The 21,592-nt window shown below is 36.2% G+C and overlaps 1 protein-coding gene across 3 annotated transcripts in view; it reads right to left on the bottom strand.

Annotated features, from left to right (window-relative positions):
- The window catches only part of LOC311429858 (uncharacterized protein), a 184,454-nt gene that overhangs the window by 110,172 nt on the left and 52,690 nt on the right, over nucleotides 1–21,592 (bottom strand). For all 3 annotated transcript variants that reach the window (XR_014688419.1, XM_084506099.1, XM_084506100.1), the window contains exon 3: nucleotides 990–1,080. Coding sequence is in view for 2 of the 3 variants with exons in the window: in XM_084506099.1 (XP_084362225.1) it covers nucleotides 990–1,080 (91 nt within the window). In the remaining variant the exon portion in view is untranslated. The remainder of the gene's footprint in view (nucleotides 1–989; nucleotides 1,081–21,592) is intronic.

The raw sequence follows: 21,592 nt of genomic DNA, 5'->3' as shown, positions 1-21,592 counted from the left end.
GATCAATGATGTGGAAAGTTGAAGACCAGGGTGTTCTGTGGACAGCAGTGCAGTGCAAATGAAAATGCATCCTCCTCATGGTTATCTTCCAGAGAGCTCTTTCAAAAAATGCAGTGATTATGGACACAGGGGGTCTGCCTTAGAGCCAAAGAGCTTGGGTCTTTGTCTTTGTTCACAAGGGGCCTCCTCACCAGTGGCTGCTCATGAGCTTGAGATGTCTGCTACATTCGTTTGTCTCCAGGCATGTGTACAGCCTCCCAGTTATATGAGCAATGCAGCAACTGACTGAGCAGAAGTTAGGAGGTAGCTCAGCCTGGAGCGTTGGGCAGCCATACTGCCAGACAGCATAAATATCACATCATGCACCCTGGCTAATTCAACAGATACATGTGTACATAGCTATAAAAATATGCATTCATACCTGACCTAAGCCTGTAGTCACTAATGCCCAGTTTAGACTTAACAACTGTGTGACCATGACTTCAATCATTCCATATGGACTGCCTAGGGCAGGTGGGGTTGTTTTTTGTTTTTTTTTTTTTTCCTTTTTTTCCCCTCACATAAACCCAACAACCAAGTACAATCCCAAGGTAAATTCATATAAAAAATCAAGATGGAGTAAAATAAGCATATAGAAGATATAACTGGATTCTTAAGATCCCAGTTTACTGAAATTCCTACAATAAATCTCCATTGTATGTCTCAAAATAGTGTTTAGAGCACTTAAAGTTTATTAGGTTTTTCTCTGATTATTTAAGGACTAATCAAAATTGTACCTATCTCTGGGAGATTTTACACTTTCCTTTGATGACTAATGACATCCCAAACAAATCTGATTGCAGGCATTTTTCAGTGTTTTTTCCTCCTCTTAGATGGATTAGTGCTGTCATCAGCAGGTGTAGGGAAAACACAGAAGCCCGAGCACCAGGTATAACAAGTAAGCAGGAACTGCATTTAAATTGATTTGAAATGCAAAGGTAGTGACTCACCTCCTAAGCAGGATTTTGGAATGCTGTTGTATCCTGGTCTTTCACTGGGAAAAGATAACTGATGCCAAGCTTGGAGATTATCTCTCCTGGCCTAATAATGCAGAATTTTTTGAGAATTAGTCACATTAATAACATGAAAATGTATAGAAATATTTCTTCTGTCTAGCTCAAGATAAGGTTCTGCTGTTGTGCATAAATATATAGTTATTATATATATAGATATAAAACAACAGCAGAACTGTACTGTGCCAGCTCCAATTGTAGAGCTACAGTGCAAACAGCATCTGTGTTTTAATAATATTTACTGCTAGCATCTTTCTCATCTGTTACCCTAGTTTAGGCTGCATCCCATCCGTATTAAGACAATGCAGCATAAACAGCATTTAAAAGCACCTTCTACCTGTGAGCTGCTGTAGTGGGTCCCTCAGATGATGCTCCTTTCTCTATGAATTACAGTCATTCTACCTTTTGCCTATCACATTTGACTTTGACACGCTTATTTTAAATAAATTTAGGTAATGCAGATTATTTGTAACCTACTTTTTAAGCTGACAGTGTCTCATCTAACTAGGGCTGTCTGGAGTACCATCACCATGTTTAATGTCGGTGCCTCTGACAAGTCAGCTCCCTGCTGTCCACCCAGCCAGGGGTGCTCTGACCACCGGGCCCTTCACATTCTGCAGAGCAGGTAAAGGGTGAAGTCAGGGGATTCATTAGCTGGTTATTAGCTAATGACAGTAAATTGATCCACTAAGACTGGGATGGCTTTTGCCTACTTGCATTAGGTATATCTAATAAGCCTGGGTGTCAAGAGGGTGCATCTATAAAGCATCTTTCTTACTCATCCCTCCACAAGTTAGCAGAGCCTGGGCTTCCTCTGAAAATATCCTGCTACCCTCTGGGCACTTCCCTTGGGTGTGTGCCCTCCTGGGGTTACACAGGAACAAACCTCAACTCCTGCAGTCCTCAGCCAGCCAGCAGCAGGTGGGTCCCTCCAAAAGGCCAAAAAGTCCTGTGGCCCAGTACCAGTTGGGGTTGCCATCCCCTTCCTCACATCATTCCCCATCCCCTCCTCAGGTAGTGTCTTCTGACCCACAGTGAGCTGACAGTCATACACACAAGCCTAATGACAGAATGCTTTTTCAACAGTGGGTATAAAAATACCAACAAACGGACATATGCCTCTCACAGTGGAGTGTTCACCTTTTCACATGAATTTACTCACAAATAAGAGTTCCAGGATACTCTGAAGCGGATTTACCTTGATGACCTTTACCAGTGCATTGGAATTATAAAAAAGCTTGAAAGTTCACTTCTAATGTGATATAGAGAGACCTCTATAGAGATATAGAGGTAAATGAAAATCAGGGGCTCTTATATTTTGTTTTTTAATCAAGGTCTTGCAATTCATCATTTGAAGTATTCTTATAGCTATCAAAATATATTCCAAGTGCTTTTCACCAAAAATGTTGATCATTATGCAACCACTACAAAGTTTATGAAGATTATACCTGCAGATCCAATCTGTATTACAGGCACATGAGAAATATGCCTTTGTGGCACTTTAACAAAGAGCACAAGCCTATCTCAAAAACGATATTTTCCAGAAGAAATCAGAAGCTATATGCAAATTCTTTCAAGTGTTGAAAAATGTTTAAACCACTGAACTGCCTTATGAACAAATAAATGCAATATCACCAAAGTTACAAATTCTTTATATTCTTTTTACGTTTATGCTATGAACCCTGAATATTTAAGGACTGCAGGCCAAAGATACAATAATTCTTTGAATCAATAGGGGAAAAAAATAAAATATGGAGGAAATGAGACTTCATAAAATATGAAGAATTCACACAGAGAAACTAGTGTGTGTTCTTCTCTTGCCTTGTACAATGTATACATTATGGTCAGATTCCTGAGTTTTCTGAGTTTCCTTCTTCCTGGAATTTTTCATAATGCCTTGGTTTCTCAACCAAGTAATTACATGAGAACAGCAGTTTTCATTTTTTAAGAATAAAGTACTTTTCTAGCCTTTTGGGGTAAAAATAAAAATTGCAAAATAATTAGCCACAAATAAAAAGAAAAATAAAAAGATTGTGCAATTTTTAAGCATTTCAGCATTTTGTGCAGATGCACTTCTACACTGACTGCTGTGCAAAACTGTGCTGTTATATTTATCGCCTCATCCCTTGGTTAACACAGCCAAAGGGCATAGTGCATGAAAGTATAAATTATATTGATGTAGGTTCTTTTGTAAAGTCTGTCAGACTGACTTGCACCTAATTACCAATGCATGGCTCACACCATTTCATAGCACCTATTGTCTAGGGTTGCAATCTCTTAAGCAAATTCCTTCCCAGGTTGGAAGGAGATGAAGAAAGGAAAGGATGCTCTGAGGAATGCATCCATATAGGTAACGATGCACAATTCAGATCTCAGTTCATTAACATTTCATATTGCTCAATTTCTTGTTTATTTTCATTTGATTGTGGTGGAGACTCATTAAAAAATCACATAGCAAAATAAAATAACCACACCCGACTTCATATCAGATGTTACTTAGAAGAGCCCTGTAAAGCTTGGAGTCTTCTCTAACTTCTGCTGAGACTAATTTGTAACCATTAATCTATTTCCATTTTTCCATTTACTACAGAGATAAAATCCCAAATGAACAATGCATAGATCAAGATTTTGCAAGCAAGCCTCCCACATTCAAAGATATTTCCTCAACACATTTTAGACCCTAATAAATAATTTAGTAAAAACTAATAGGATTTGACTGCTGTTGTTTAGTTGTTTGGTTGCTTTTTGCCTGAATTTAGCAATTAACAAATAAAAAGTGTTTGAGTCATCAACAGCCAATTGAACATAATGTTGTTGTGTTCATGATGTGCTTACATTGAAAATTTACTTTAAATAAAGCAGGCTTAAATTTAGTCTAGCTGTTAAAGTCTAACACAGAAGTCCTGAAGCAAAATTTGTATGGAATCTCTAATATACTTTCAGCTTGAAGCTCAGAGACATGACATTTTGAATATAGTGCTTTAACACAGAACCATTAAATTTCTGTCCTGATCTTTAAGTAATTTCCTTGTATGCTATTGAAGATTTTTTTAGCTCTCTGCAATGCTTATTTTAGTATGTGCTTATTACATTGTGCAACAATAAGGCAACTTCATTCATACTGAATGGGGAAATAGCACCCCTCTGTAGTGATAATGATAGCTGCCTTTAACTATGCACAGTTAATTACCTCACCTGCACTGCATCTACTAATCATACTATACTTCAAACTCCTTAGGGCACACAGTTATTTTCTTCTAATTTTCTCATCTCTTTCAGGTCCCTTTAGACCTATTTCTGTCTTTTTTTAATGTTTACAGCACCTTCCAATTTAGCATCACCTGTGATTTTCTCAGTGCTTTTTACCCTATTCTTCAGAATGCAAATGAAAATATTCTACGGGTCAGATCTAACACATACATTCACACTGATATCTACTGCAATGCAACTGCTGTTTATCTCTGGTTTGAAAAGAACTTGTTTTGTTTCATTCTGTTTTGTTTAATAACAGTGAATGAAGCTATTCATTGTGGGAAACACCAATTAAAAAAAAAAAAAAAAAAAAGTTTAAAGTAAAGAATTACCTAGGATGTAAACAACACTTTTATCATGAACTTTGGTATTGAATTGTTGCTGGAATGGAAAATAAATAAATAAAACTTCACTGTGAGTCAGGGTTTTCCTTGGTTGAATTTCAGCAGTGATTCTTAAGTAACTAGGTCAGTAGTAAATGATGACAACTGCAATCAGGTCTCTGATGCTGTAATTAGCAGCTATTTGTGGAGTACAAAATACTTTAAATCAGATAAACAAACTCAGGATCTAGGTTCTTTCTATGTAAATAAATAGGAAGAGAGACAGATGTAGGCATATAAATACAAGACAAACAGGCAAAAATAGCCATTTTAAAATGCAGAGCAAGTAATATCAATTTGTATGTTATCTGAAATTCAAATTTTTGTTAAGAGCCTGCTGATTCAAAGAAAAGACAGTTGGCATTTTGATTATAGCCACTTCATTTATTGGCTTAATGCTGTATATAATCTTTCTAAAACAAATACACCAAATTAATAATTACACAAACTCCTGCAATGCTCCCCAAACAGGACTCACTGTAGCTCAGCATGGAGTGCGTGTGTATTTTTTTTTCCAAGCAATTAAACTGTATCCTTTAAGATCATTAAGGCTCAGGGTCAGACCAGGCTCTTTATTCTTTTAAACAGATGTTTGGGGGATCCTGGATGCCCTTTTATTTTATCACCTTCTGCTAATTACTATCTGCCTATTCTCTCTACTCCCTGGCTTTCAAGCAGCCGGTGGGCCCCTGAATACCATCTGTTCAAAATTCTGGTCCCTGCCCTCTGTTAGACCTCACTAGACCTCACTCTTTTTTCTTTTCCATTATGGAGATCATGCATGCATTAGGTGGGTCATGTTCCTTTTGCTATACACAGTGGCACGTGCCAATGCCCTTGAGGAATCAGCTGCAGGGCTAAATTTACAATTGGCTTGCTTCCCCCAAAACAACATTAAGCTTTTGTTCTCCCACATACAATTTCATACAATTACAGAGATATTACTAATTGTCTGCTTTAGATTATAATGCACTTTTTAAATATCTTTTTAAAGCAACAGAGCTTAATTAAATGAAGAATCAAAAAATAAATAAATAAATAAATAAAAAGGAGAAGAAGAAGAAGCTACAAACATTTATCATTTTAACTACCTATTTTTAATTTTTAACTTAGGCAGATTTCTCAGGATCTGCCAGCACTGCTTGTAGCTCCTAAAAGTGGTAGAAAGAATTCCCCCTCTAATAAAGAGTTCCCTCCTTGTTTTGTCTGTCACTGTCCCTGTACACATTACTTTGTGTTGGTCATACACCACAGACTACAGAAAGAGATTTAAGGAGACTAGAAAACAAGGAGCAGAGATTGTTGCTTCCTGTACCACTGTTATGATTAAGCCCTAGAGACCATTTTAAGATTTTGCTATAATTTGCTCATCTTTTGTATAACATATGAGTCTTTGGAGCATCCAACAGATCACAGTTGGTTGACTGTCTTGCTTGGACAAGAATAAAAGGCATTCTCTCCCAGAGAAGAGATTCAGATGAAAGCCTATGGATCAGCCTTCCAAAACCAGTGGCAGTATGTCAGGGTCCTAAAATCTTCTCTTGCACTCTTAAGTACTCAGTAGGATTCATTTATAGAGGAAAATTTTATATTTAAATGAATCTAGTTTCAACTGTTTTATTCCTATCAACATAGGCTGCTATTATTATCCACACCAAAATGGATTATTATTTTCAGCAAACTTTTGATCATTTCTGTCGGAAAAAAAATCACAGCCACACAAACCTGATGCTGTTTGATTATGCACTGCTATAGAAACATGGGATCATAGAACGGTTGGAAGAGACCTTAAAGATCATTTAGTTTCGACCTTCTTCCCCTCGCCTACTGCATAAATGTCATTCAAACACATCATACTTGTGTTGAGTTGTTGTGATATTTGTTTGTTGTGATATTATTTGACTCTATTTTCTGTTCCCTTCCACCTCTACAAGATTGATTTTGATAGTACAAAAAATAAAAAATAAAAAACCTTCCTTAAGAAAGAAAAAATATAATCTCCTGGAAAAGCATTTTTCTTTCTCTTCCAGTCTGTGTTTGTGGATTTCCTCCAAAATACAACCACTGTTTCTATCTTGTGAGACAGAAGCTCTAGTTCTGAGCAGATATTATTTTCAAACTTGTTCTGTGTTTGTGATGATAAAGTGTAAACATTTTCCTGAGCCACAAATGATTTGAAGTAAGAACCTATTCCAAGCCTATTGATGTCCTTTAAAAGACCCATGTTGACTTTAGTAGCCTTTCAATCAGCTCCTGGTAATCTGTCACTACAGAGAGGGATAAAACACCCAGGACAAATAGTACATCAACTGCTTTGATTATAAAATATTTACAGTTTATGGTCTCAGGAAACATAGTGCTTAGGAGGGAAGGTTTAGTCCAGTCAAAGCTTCATAGTTTGTCCTATATCACTGTGAGTCTTCTGGCACAAAAATAAAAAAGCAGAAACACCATAGACGGGATTTGCTAATGTTCTTTGTTTTAATCACAAAACAAAACAAAACAAATATCACCAAATAATAATAACCAAAAAAAAAATCACCAAAAAATAATCACAAAAAAAATATCTGGCTTCAAAGTAAAAATAATAAAACTAATGTCATAACTTTTCCCCATCTTGGAATGAAAGTATCTTCAAGTTGTCTTCTTCTGTGTTAGTGCTCCCATTCTGAATCTCAGTAATATCATACCAGCCAATTAGAATAAATAGCTTTATACTTTTTTGAAAATTGATGGAAATAGTTTTCACGGGAAAAAAAAAATCCCTAATTTGTACTAAAATATTATTTCATGTAATTTTGCAGACAACTATTTTTATTCTCAGGAATTCTAGATGGTTTTGTATTTCAATTTAATTATTTTGCACAATGGAATACTAAAAAATACGTAGATTAACATGGTTAGAAAAATAGTTACATGTTAAGGTATGAATTAACAATTATAACAATAATATTCCTCTAACTGTATTGTCTAAGTGTCCAACTGAGGTAGACCTCTGGGATGGGATCCAGCTCATTTTACATAGACATTTAATTTGCTTTTAAGTTTAAGGTAAGAATCAGATCTAGTTCTCTTTGACGTCTTTATCAATGATTTGAACAAGGGGATTGATCACACCCTCAGTAAGTTTGCAGATGACAAGTTAGGCAGAAGTGGTGATCTGCTTGAAGGTAGGATTGAAGGTAGGAGGGCTTTACAGAGGGATCTGGATAGACTGTACTGATGGGCTGAGGCCAACTGTATGAGGTTCAACAAGGCTGAGTGACAAGTCCTACACTTGGGGCTCAACAACCCCATGCAGCACTACAGGCTGGGGGAAGAGTGGCTGGAAATCTGCCTGGTGGAAAGGGAGCTGGGGCTATTGGTTGATAAGCCAGAAGTGTGCTCAGCTGGCCAAGAAGGCCAACAGCATCCTGGCTTGGTCCAGCATGGTCCAGAGATAAGGTCTTATGAGGAGCAGCTGAGGGAACTGTGCTTATTTAGCTTAGAGAAAAGGAGGATGAGAGGAGACTTTATCGCTGTCTATAACTACCTCAAAGGAGGATGCCGCAAGGTGAGGTTTGGTCTCTTCTCCCAAGCAACAAGTGACAGGACAAGAAGAAATGGCCTCAAGTTGAACCAGCATAGGTTTAGGTTGGATATTAGGAAAAATGTATTCACTGAAAGGGTTGTGAAGCATTGGAACAGGCTGTCCAGGGAAGTGGTTGAATCACCATCCCTTGAGGTGTTTAAAGGATCTGTACATGTTTTGCTTAGGGACATGATGTAGTGGTAGACGTGGCAGTGCTAGGTTAACAGTGGGACCAGATGATCTTAGAGGTCTCTTCCAACCTAAATGATTTTATTATACCATGACCTTATGATACTATGACTGAAATGCCTTCCTCAGTTCTCTCTGCAGATAATAGAGAAAGCCTGACATCTCTGAAGATCTCAAGGGAGAAGGTCCTGTCCTCATTCTAGAAACAGGTTTAAGATTCAGCGAACATGAGAAGATGAGAGAAGACCAAAATGATGAACCCCGGTGAGAGTCAGAGTATTTACTTAAGCTCAGCACTATGTTAGGTTTATTTCACCTGGTTTTCTTGTGACTGAAAGCTCAGGCAAACTGGGAGAGCTCACTTCTGTCTATATTTTGCCTATCATGAGAGACTACGTAATTTTATTTATAAGTAACTTTATGTATAGGATACATAGGAATTTATAAAAAAAAATAATAATAATAATGAAAAGAGCCTATAAATCTGGACATTCAGTCTCCTACTCTAATCACTGTTGAACTTCCCAGTCCATGAGAGTTCAAACAAAAACTAGCAAGTGCTGAGTTTGCATTTTCACTGAGCTCTAGCTATTCTCCACATATGCCTTTAATACTTATTAAAAAAAAAAAAAAAAAAAAGTGAGAATATATTGCTTCTAATATGTTTGTGTACTATACAAAAGGAATGCAAGAGCTTAAACACTCTCATTGGGAACTAGATCTTTTGTATAAATGAATGTATTCAAAGATCCTAGGTCTAATAATGGTAATCTGAAGGATGCACATGTTTTCATTTACAGCCGAATTTGTAATGTGAGTGGAACAATATTTTGAGATCTATTTCAGAATTGTATTAAATTAAAGTTCATGTAGGTTATTTACCTCTTTATTCAGTCTATACTTTTCCTTAATTCTCAATTACTCTACAGTTTTATTTGATACTTGGATGATGTCTAAGTACTGATATGTCTGTTATCACTGTCCTAGGTGAACTGCCTGTGGGTCTGGACCTCTAATCATATAGTGACTGTCATACAGTGACAAGCCATGAAGACTGTTGGGTATTACCTTAAAAGAATTTAATAATATTCTTATTTATAATAATTGTGCCAGAGGAAGCACAGAGGAAGAGAAAGGGCCTTCCAAGTGTTAAGTTTTTAACACTTCACTGGATTAAATGCCAACAAATAAAAGAAAACAAATGCAAGCAATAGTTAGAGAAAGGAAGAGCGATGGCTACTTAAGAATCATCTCAGTTGTTTTGTTTCTAGGTATATCTCTGTATACATTATTGACTGGGTCAATGCTCAGTTATGGACTCTCAAGTTAATTAATGTTGAATCCCTGAGTAATCACACAAGGAGGTTTTCACCTGCTCCAGTAGGTGGACATGGGAAGTCAGGGAACAGTACACAAGATTCATCTCACCTAGTTTTACACATCCAGAGCATATGCAGCTTCATTGGAGCTGGTCATCATATGTTTCCATTAAAGCTGATAGAAGAAAATGAACATTGATAGGATGTGGTTTATCTAATCTTTATTAGACAGTTAATTCAGGATGAAAATAATAGTTGTAGCGGGCTAGAATGACTAAGTTCACATGATTATCAAGGAAGTCTAAACCTATGTATTGATGTTAAATGACTAGAGCCAACAGCACAGGATTATCTCAGTCTTCTTGCCTACATGTCAAATTTCTTAAGAAATTTTCCCAAAGTATTCCATGGAAATAATGCACAAAGCCTCTTTTAACTCTCATACAATGTGGACAGGGCTGAAGTTAAGTATTTTTTCTCTCCATCCTAGAAACAAGTTTAAATGTGGGACAGACTAGGAAAAGCCCTGGGTTTTGTGGTTTGTTTGGTTGGTTAGTGGTTGGTTTTGTTTTCATTCTTTAATATAAAAATAATGCACAGAGGATGATTCTTCTTATTCAAGAAGATGGAACAACCAGCTAGCAACATTTCTGTTCCTGTGGGAGAAACACTCAAGTGCACTGTCAGCATTCTGTGTACCTTTTCTTACTTAGTCTTATTTGGCACTTTCCAACAAAATCACATTGATTTCTATGTCTTTAAACAGAGCTTTAGAAGACATATGGCTTAAAAGATAGCACTGCTTGGGTTCCCTGTAGTGTAGTAATACAAATTCTGGACACATGGGTTGTTCTTTGATGACTTACTTTATTAGGTTTCCAAATCATGCTGATGCCCAGAGGGTGTGAGTAGAATTAAAATAGCTTTACACTGCCACAGGAGAGTTGGGAAGGCCCCATTTTATGAGACTGAGGTTAACACTAAAATAACATGTGACAGATGGTCACTTTTTGCTACCCATCTTACTTGACCAGTGCTTTTGTAACAGACACAAGTAATCCATTTCTCTTTTCTCAACAGAGAATAAATGCATAGAAAATATTTAAATTGATAACTTATTTCAGCTTTACTATTTCTAACCACAAGTGAGGTGAAAAAATTGTATGCTGGCAGGTCAGTAAAGTTTACTGGAACATTTTCTTTGTGAAAAACAGTTGCCAAGTAAAAGAAATATTGTTTAATCTCTAAGACTTTTCTGTTTCTATATTTACAAATTTATTGTTTTGAGAAAAATATTCTATCATTTTTAATGTGTAATATCTTTCATACTAGTTAATATCAAACTGTCTGTTTAGTCCAATATCACATTTCTGACAGTAACCAGTGACAGATGCATAGGAAAAGATGCTCAGAAACTTGATAGTGCTGCTTCTGCTCATTTGCTTTCTCATTTTCGGGAAATCAGAGGTTTATGACCTTCTGAGCTGGATTTTGCATTCAAATTCTGTGGCCAAGATTTATTCCATGAATTTTTCTAATCTCTTTTTCCATCAGTTTATATTCTGACTATCACAACATTCTGTGGCAAAATGATGTACAGTTTAATTACATATTATGGGAAAAATTACTTCCTTTTGTTTTCTTTAGATTTGCTGGCTAACAATTTCATTGAATAGTCTCCATATTTTCCTGTTACAAGAAACAGTAATCATTCTCTATTTAGCTCCTCCATATCATTCACATCACTTAGTAGACTGATTGGATTAATTTACTCCCATTTTAGCACATTTACTTTTATTCCAAAATAGTTTACAGGATTGTCTGCAACATTTTCTTCTTCTTTTGGAATATTTATTTCAAGTCCTACACTGGTGGCACTAGGAGCCATGGCCTCACTGTAGATAGTGATGTAAGATGAGTGTTTGCTGACAGTCACTTCCAATCATAATCTCGTATATCTCCTCTGAATGTAGTGAGGACAGCATGTTTTTAGTTACTTTTTAAAAATAAACCTTCCACCAGAATGTGCAGACTGTAGTACAGTGTGACAGACCATAAGATCTGAAATAGGCATTTAAAAAGTTCCTATTATGCCTCAGCAGTTTCATGTTTAGCTTGGTCAAGTGTTTCAACGAAGCCTACTTGAGTTGTCTACGTTCTTCCAAGCAAACAAATCAAAATAGGTAATAGTGTCTTCTCTAAAATCTGAGCTTTTCTTTTTTATGAAGACAGTTTAAAGATCTCCCTCTCTTAAAAACACTTGTGGGACTCTTAGAAAGAAATATTCCAGAATCTTTTTTTTTTTTTTTTTTTTTTTTTTGGCCCATGCTAAGTCAATCTCCTCTTTTCACCAAAGTTCTTAATTGCACCCCTTGAGCAGACCTTCTCTGTAAACATTTATTCCTCTAAGGTTCTCTGTTTTCCTTGGGATTTTTCTCGTTTCAAACCTCCTTCTCCTTCTTTCTAACCCTCTCTAAATAAATAAATAAATAAAATAAAATTATTTTGTGCTGTAGCTGAGAAACTTGTTGTACTAAGAAGGAAAAATACTCATGAATGATTACACAGACATCAGCTACAAAACACAAAGCACATGGTTGGGGGGGGGGGGGGGGACATACATCTTTTCCAGGAATAGAAAAAGGTTCTTCTTAGAACTGCTTTAGACAAATGTTTAGATTGATCTAACATGCCTCAGAGATGAAACATAGTAAAGCTACAATGCAGCCCTCCTACCCATTCATTATTCTGATTTGGATGTTGCCCACAAGATTCCTTCAATCCAGAGTATAACTTTACATTTACGGTCTTGCAACTGTGGTGAAACTTAGATTATGATAATCATCCATCGGCATTTTTATAAATTTCCACATTCCCATAGATGTCAATAAAGATAATAAAGATAGAATCTTTACTGACAACAGCAAAATTTCCATCACCTCATGACCTATCCCCTCAGTGAAATCTATAAGACCCGTTTCAATGTCTTTGCATATTGCTATACAGCTGTTATCAAAGTTCAGGGTGTAAGACTTGCTGTCAGATACATTACCTATACCCTTCACAGAATTTGTAATTTTAATTTGTAATTTGTAGTTTTAGACACCATTAGGGAGGAGGAAAAAAGGAAAGAGTGAACAAGTAGATTTCAGTTCTAGCTATGAGCTAGTGTACAAGTAGTACAAATTATAGTGAATGAAGTGAATGAAATTTCAGCTATCAGTAATAGGCCATAAATAAAATCAGTGAAATTGCCATAAGATCTTTTGATTATTGAGAATTTCCTTGTAATAGAAATATAATGTCACTTAGAAAGCCAAAGCTTTGCCATATCATATTCTCTGTTCTTCTCCTTTTTTATTACAGTCTTGAAAAGAATATTTTTATTATTTTCATTAAAAAGTCTGAATAATTTTATATCATAGTAATGCCTATTATCCCTTTATTTTCATGTTATAGGAATTAAGATGTCAGTAAAACATCAACAGGAAATCGTTTTCTCGTAAAAAAAAAATAATAAAAAAAATAAATGAGAGAAAATTTTATATTAATATGTTAGCATTTTCTGGGTTTTATCAGTAATCATTTGTTTGCCTATTATTATTAGGTTGTATTCAGAAGACATTCAATACATTTTCTTTTCTATTGATTTCTTCGGTCAATTTTAAACAATAAATGAATGCTTGGGAAATCGTATTCTAACCCAACACTAGAAAATACAGAAGACCAGCTGGTGCTCTAACACAACCATGTCAGGTTGATATTAGCTCAGTTAGCTAATGGACAACTTAGTTCAGTTGCTGAGGAGAATTTCATACTTAAACCATAAAAAAGACTGAGAATGGGAAAGCTTAGAAAGGGAAGGCCTGGAATGAGATTTATCTCATGTGACTTCATGACTAACTGCAGACAAAGTGGATTCTGAAACTAGACACCTATTCCAGACTTTTTCACAAGCAGTGAGAATAGGCACTTTGCAGAGCAATTTTAGATATCCATTTTAGACTAAGAATCGCAGTCTAGATTGTACTTGTTACACTGCCTGTATCACCCCTGACTATAATGGGAGTTTGGGTACATATTGCAGATAAATATCTCCATCTCTGCTTGTCCTTTTTTACAGCCAAAGGAAACAAAAAATAGGGAACAGAAGCTAGAAAGCATTTCTTCTGTCACAGCCTGTGTAATTAAGGATGACTGCCACTTTCAGTCAATCTATTTTGGGAAAAGGAATATCAAAAAGGGGTCATTTATACTTTTTTATTAACTAAGTATATCTAATCTTGTAATTACATTTGGACTAAAATTTTCTACCTGATTTTGAAAAAAAAAAAAAAATGTAGAGAAAAACGACCATAAATCTAACCATATTTTCAAAGGACATTTGGTGAACTCAGATTTAGAAACATCCAGAAAAAAATAATATATATATATATATATAATAAACCTGAAATGTAGTTAGTACAGAAAAAGGGGTGTCAAAATGGGTTCATGCACTGAAACAGAAGCTGCATAGGAGCCCAGTCCTTGAGGGCATGTTAGGTTATGGAAGTGTGAAGGAGGCCATGTTGCAGGCCAGAGGGCTGAAAGCAAGCAGTTTTACATCATAAGCATCAGAGTTGAGATACTAGGTCACTGTGACTCAGGTCAGATGCAAAGCTGGAGAAGGAATCCTCTGCCTTTATGCAATCAGAAAGTTCAAAGAACGAAGAATACAGCCTGACCTACAGATGTTGTGTCTGGGATACATCATAAAAGTCCTCCATAGGCTGCCTTGCTTTCCTCTTGGCTTTGTCTCATGCATAACAGAAGGTGTTACTGATCATTACAGCATGCACACATAGTTCCTGGTGACCTGAGAAATATCCTGTCATCAGCGCCATGCAATGGTTAGCATAAAGAAATATATTTTCACTGACAGACAATAGCTATGAAGCTCAGAAAGCAACAGTAGAGAAAATCTGGCTCTAGTGTGTGCAATATTTGTATAAGAGAATCAAATTTTTGTTTAGTTGTTTCAGAGCCAATCTATTTACTTCATTGTTCAATGTTTTTGAAGTACTTTTATACCTGATTCCATTATGCAGTGCATTTTCTTTTTAGTTAGTATTTATGGTAGAAAGATAAATAAAGGAAATTAATACATGACATTTACTGACTTAATGTTGTGGAAAACTGAAGATTTACTGCCCTTCAAAATGAATGTAGATTTTGGCTTTACCTCAGCAAAATATTAACTCTCGTGTCAGTAAGTCTTGATGTTCATTGCTTACTTTAATGGAAGCCAATTTCAGCTTAATCTGGTTTACAAAGAAAACTATAGTCCAGCTACAGTTAAATAATTTTATTTCAACATAATAATAAAAATAAGCCTTTTTGGAGAATCCAGAAGTGCAAATTTTCATGATTATATTTTAAACTCATGAGAATTGTTGTTTTCTTCTCCTGGAGTAATGTTATTGTGGTTCTCTTCTCATCTATATTCTGTTAAAATAAATGAATCATCCACACTTGTGGTTTAAGAAAAAAATTGCTTGGAAATATGAAACCTAAATGTTCAAAATACAAAAAAGACCCTGTAATTTATTTATGTTTGCAGTTTATAATTTTTAAGCTGGTACCATCATTTTTGAACACTGAGGATTGCAATTGGAAAGAGGTCCTATTCTAGAACAATTTTTAAAAGCAGCAGTTTAGGAATCGATGTGTTTTTTTTGTTTGTTTGTTTGTTTTGTCAAGACATGATAATAAATGATTTCACAGATTAAACTATTATGAAAACCTATATTCAGTATAAGACTATATACAGCAGTTTAGACACAATTAATTTGGAATATCCAAGATATTAGAATTAAATTATTCTAAAGAATGTAATATTCAGATATACCACTCTTTAGCAGTGAAAATGCAGATTTACATGACACCTTAATGGAGGTGATTTCCCTCCTCTGCTCTGCTCATGTGAGACCCTATCTGAACTTACATGTTCATCTCTGGGGCCCCCTACATAAGAAAGACATGGACCTGTTGGAGCAGGTCCAGAGGAGAGCCACAAAGATGATCAGAGGGCTGGAGCACCTCTCCTATGAAAAAAGGCTGAGAGAGCTGGTGATGTTCAGGCTGGAGGCCTCCAGTGAGACCTCAGAGCAGCCTTGTAGTACTAAAGGGGACCTACAGAAAAAATGGGAAGGGACATTTCATCATGAAGTATAGTGACAGGACAAGGGGTAATGGTTTTGAATTAAAAGATTTAGAATTTTTGAATTAAAAGATTTAGATCAGGTATAAGGAAGAAAGTCTTCATTATAATGGTGACGATGCACTGGAACAGGCTGCCCAGAGAAGTTCTGGATGCCCCATCCCTGGAAGTGTAAGCCAGGTTTGATTGGGCTTTGGGCAACCTGGTCTAGTGGAAGGTTTGCCCATGCAGAGACAAAAAAATAATTAAAAATATAATAATCTTGTCCATAAAAAGAAGAAGTGAACAAAATCTTGAGCTTTATACAGTATCTAGTCAGGAAATTTTCCATTACATGAAATAGAAAATAATCTAGGTATACAAGTGAGGTCTTTAGAGTACCAGTTCAAATAGAAATAAAATAAAATAAAATATGCCATGGGCATAATCCAAAGGAAGGCTTCCAAGGTATATCAAATTCATTAACTGTCAGGCTGTTTCATGTCTTCAACCAAGTTAGCATCCTCCAGACAATTTGAGCCATACCTTTCTGGTACGGCTTTCCCAGCCAGAGACGTGTAACAGAAAGAGTGAATTCTATGCTCTTCAGAGTTGTTTTTTCAGTGTACATGAATGAAGTCTATATTCTGCACTTGGTGGTTCCTACTATCCTCGCCTCAAATAAGAATGCCATATGCACCCAAAAGAGATACAAGGATGGGCACTTGCATCTTAGTTTCAGCCATCAAAAACATTTGCCCTTTTAGCCTTATATTGTGAAGTAATGGTCAGACTCAATGGATCAACCATGTATTCATTAGAATATATCCTTCCCAAATGCATAATAGATCAAACACCTAGGCTAGATGTTATTTTTTCAAAGCAAGTAAATGAGGCATCAGGACATTCTGGCACTGGAAAATAAAATGTTATAGCATAATCAGCTAACAAAGGAAAGTATAATAGTTAATGGAAAGCTGAATGTGAAAGCATAATTAAATCTGGCATGCATATTGTCAAGTCAAATTATCACTTGGTTATGGAAAAATGTGGGAGTGAAGCATTTTTGAATGGCATGGCACAGCCTTCATGTTCTTTTCAAGTATTGTATAAAGTTACAGCAAGATTGTGTTTTATTTAGACTGGCTGTGTTCCTAGAAAGCACTAGTTGTGATGCATGGAGCCTGAAACAGTGGCTTTTTATTTTACTCAAAGCTCTAGAGTGCTGTCTGTTCAGTCACTTATATATCAGGCTGTTCAGTAGCTTTCATAAGGATTTGAACAGTGTGAATAAGTTGTACTGACAATGCTGACAGATCCATACACAGTCTAAGAAAGGCCTGAAAGGCTTTAAACTTTTGCTTTTTCATTTGTTGAAGGGTGGTCCTTGTGTACAATACATCAGCCTCCAAACTTTACAAGATTCCTCCCTTCCTCCCACATACAAACTTTTTGGCAAAATGAAACCAGCTTCCTACCATTAGTTTCTAAAGAAAGCATTTTAAATCAATCTGTGTCTAAATATAATTTTGAAGACCAAAGAAAAAGCTGTCAATGCGTGTGAAAACAATAAAGTGTTGTTCTTAAAAAAAATTGCTATTGGCATAGGGCCAATTCCTCTGATATTTCTAGTCCTTTCCAAGTTTGCTCCAGACAGAAGTAAAAATACAATAAAATTTTCTTAAAATAGTATCCAGGCTACCAGTTCCAGTCAACCCCTGCATTCGTACCTTCTTTAAAATAACTGTCTCTTTATTTTTGATTTAACAAAATTCATTTTTAATTCCCCATAAATTATTTTCCTTCTCCCAAAGATTGCTTGGAGATGAAGTTTCCACACTTCCATGTGGTTAATGAAGCACAGTATTAAAGCAGGAGTGGAAGACTTAACTTTAAAGACATGGCAGTTGCAAGTTATCCCTGTTAAGAAAATAAAGGCAAAAGTGTTGATAGCTCTAAGGCAATTATTCCTTGTCAAAAAATAGTAGCCACTGGCCTTTTCAGAACTCCAAAGACAGATACAATAGGGACATATGACCAGACTACCTATCTGTCTTCTTTCTTTCCATACAAACACATCCTGGGCAGAAAAATATATTTTATAGCAGTCGTTTGAAGGCTCCCAGCATTTTGAGGAGCTTCCACAGTACCACAGCGTGCAACCATCACTCCCTGACATTAGATACAACAGAAATTCCCAAATTTTCTGCAGATTACATTCTCTGCTCCCTGGGGGTGCAAATAGGTCAATTTAATCTGCATGCAAATTGAGAAATCTTATTATGCAGGGATCTACCTCTACATTTTCCAAAGAAGGAGAACAGTTTTATCAATGTAATTCAATTATAGGAGAAATTTAGGAGCTAATGTCATCTTAGTTACTCATATTCACTCCTTTTACAGCAAAGGAGAGCAGAAGTTCAGCTCATTGTCTAATTTACTCTTTTGACCTTAACCTATTGCTACACTGGTGATCAGTATGTCGATATTTCTGCCTTCCCTTGAGCAAACCCTCAAGTATTTTGCAAAAAACTCTATAACATCTGCCTTTAGGTGAAGAGTTTGCCAGCTTCTGGAAAGTAAATTGTTTTTCTAATTTTTCTGCTAATCAATAGATGATAGAAGAATTGTACCTCTTTGAAAGATGTCATACCTGTCTAACAACAAAATAGCTAGATCATTTTTCCCTGCACTGAAGTGAAAAAGAGGAAATAATTGTGCTTCACTGTGCTTCATCTATTTTTTCACTGTGCCCATCTCATAATTTCATAGTGAATTCCTCAGTTTCCTGCAGCATCTATTTATAACTAGACATGGGCACACAAGCATATATATTCATATGTAGTTCCCAGAACAAGTGGTCACATGTTACCACTGTTTTAATATTAAATAGAAAATAAATTAAATAGAAAGGAAAAGAAGAAATGAGGCAAAAACACAGCATCATATATGCCAACATATATTATTGCTTTCATTTCCCAAGCTAATATCTGAATAATTGTGATAAGATAAGATAAGATGTAAATACCAAATGTGCAAAGCCGAAGCTTCACATGGTTGTAAAGGGGAAGTGTAAAGAATTGTCAGAGCCTGAGTCTAAGGCCACAGTCTGTTGACTATTGTTCTATTGTATTAAAAACAAACAAAAATGCAAGCTTGTACAGCATATGAAAACACACATCAAATTGCTGGCAGCATTTCAGCTTCCAAATGCAGCAAATGTTGAAACATATTTAAATTTCCTTCTCTGTCTTTAAATCCTGTTTTATCTCCTGTCATCTATATGACAGGAACCAAAATTTTTGACAGCTGAAGTAGGTGCCAGCACTCCGCACCCAGAGCACATCCAATGGCAGCTGAATTCAAAGGGAGTCTTTTCCCTGACTTCAGTGGAAGCTGGGTGACATCCTGCGTCAAATGAAAACCCAATTAGGTGGGAATACAATCTGAGTAATCAGCTCATGAGTGCATTTACCTCAGATAATCCTCTAGTTCCCCAGGCTCCCCCCTCAGTCAACCATGAGAAACAAATCTGACTCAGGAAGCTTGGACTCCAGAGCTTTGCAAGCCCACACAAGAAAGAAAGCAGAAACGTTGCTTTTGTTAAGGATTTCTGTCTGCTGCTAATTCACTCCTAACCTCCAAGTCATTTGATGTTGCCTCAGAAACTGTCCTCAGCCTACTTTGCAAAACTTCTTTGTGACTGTAATGAATGAGCTTGTCACTATCATGCTCTCAAAGGAGTGCTCTGCACAAGGCAGCCCACCGCATACATGATTGTCCTGGCAGCACCTCCCCTCTGAGCATGTCCCAACCACCCTAACCTTCTCCTGATGGGACTCCAGCAGTGAGGGACAATTCTGCTCATTATTTACTACCCACATGTCCACATCTATCAGGCCTACATTTTTAAGGTAGAAAAGGTCAAGTTAAAAGGAAAAAAAAAAAAAAAGAATCTCCACCCTTTTGGAAAAATTCTGGTGTTAATGTTTTTCTCAGAGAGAATCAATGCGAAAAAGGTGCAAGTGAAAAGGTGAATCAATGTGAAAAGGTTGTGAGTGGTATTGTGGATTTTTTTATAATATAATGAAAAATGTAAAACATTCCTTGATTCAGACCTTTTGGGTGTTGGCTCCAACATTGAAATACAACCATTGCTTTGCAGGTCCTGATGTGACAGTCATTCACAAGCTCTCCAGCACTGCACATGCACCACTTAATGGTAGCTGTTGGCAAACTTTCCTTTTAAACACAGCAACTCTGTGCCTCCCATCAGGACAAGTATACCTTGAGAAATTTTTCAAAAAATAAACAAAACCACCACCACCAACAAAAAAGTATTCAAAGAGCAAAATGGGAAATTAATACTTAACAGAAACCTTAAAAATTACAGTTTGGGAAAACCTAAAACAGGCTGGTGGCTGCCTAGGTCCACCACAGCTGCTGTGGAGGTGGAAGCCCCTGGGCTACTGGGTTCAGATTCTCAAATGCTGACACCCCCAGAGATCTGACACAATAAGCACAGTTTACCAGAATTTCATGCTATAGAACTAGCATTACCCAACAGAAACATCTCCAGATTTTTTTGTTGTTCAATTTTAATCACATGCGAAGAGATGCTAGATGGAAAGACCCAAATTTGCTTGGCAGAGTCCTGGGTGTGTACAGAGCCAGCAGTCCTTGCTCCCTTCTTAGGCACAATCACATGGAGCATAAACACAGTGATATTTTAACAGGTTGTTATTCATGTAAAGGCAACTATCCAGTTCAGAGTAATTTTTAAAGACCATTCTTTGCCAGTAGGGTCTTCAAAAGAAGAATTAGGTGGATCTACATTTTTAAGAAGTTCATGCTGTTTTGTGTCAGTAAGAAAAAGATTATTCAATTCAATTGACACTACAAACTCCCTCACTTTCCCTTCCTTATAAGGAAGAAATTCCCATTTTACAATTTAATAAAATTTTAATCTCTCTATTGCCTTTATCTCTTCAGACAAAACAAAACAAAAAAATGCATACAATCTCAGACATTGCTTGTTCAGGAGGCAGCAGAGAGCAAATGCTTCAAGGCTTACTTAAAAGTACACACATTAAAAAGAAAAAATAAAGGAAAACAGTCACTATAACAGCTCAGTATTCAATATACTGATATGTTGTAAATTGGGACAGAATTAAGGGAAAAACTGAGAATAAGCATGTTATATAGGAGGTGGCTTATAGTAATTTTGGTGGTTATAGGTACACATTAGAATAATTGCAATGGAGGAAGAAACTAATTATTTACAATATTCTCTTCTCAAGCTAGTTGATTCTGTGGTTTAAGATGCCAGAGTTAATTTCAACTGAATATCTGATGAACAGCTCATCACTGGGCTGTATGTATGACACGTACTGTACAGTGATAAGACACGGGATAAGTTAATTAGCAACTACAGACATGACCAAATGACATGCATACTCTGCAGTCATCTTACTTCTATCCCTTCTTTCATCTTTGATATTCTGCTTGTGTATAATGATGACAAAGTTATGAAAATGTTGTGACGGTCTGATTGAAGAGACTGGGACAAAGAGACAGAAAGGTAGAATGTGTAGTAATGAGGCATGTGAGGTCTCTGTTCCCTTTGTCTTTTAAAATATTTTTTCTGA

The sequence above is a fragment of the Aythya ferina genome, assembly GCF_964211825.1.
Source record: "Aythya ferina genome assembly, chromosome: 1".
NCBI classification, from domain to species: domain Eukaryota; kingdom Metazoa; phylum Chordata; class Aves; order Anseriformes; family Anatidae; genus Aythya; species Aythya ferina.
This window is presented reverse-complemented; position numbering and strand designations above follow the sequence as displayed.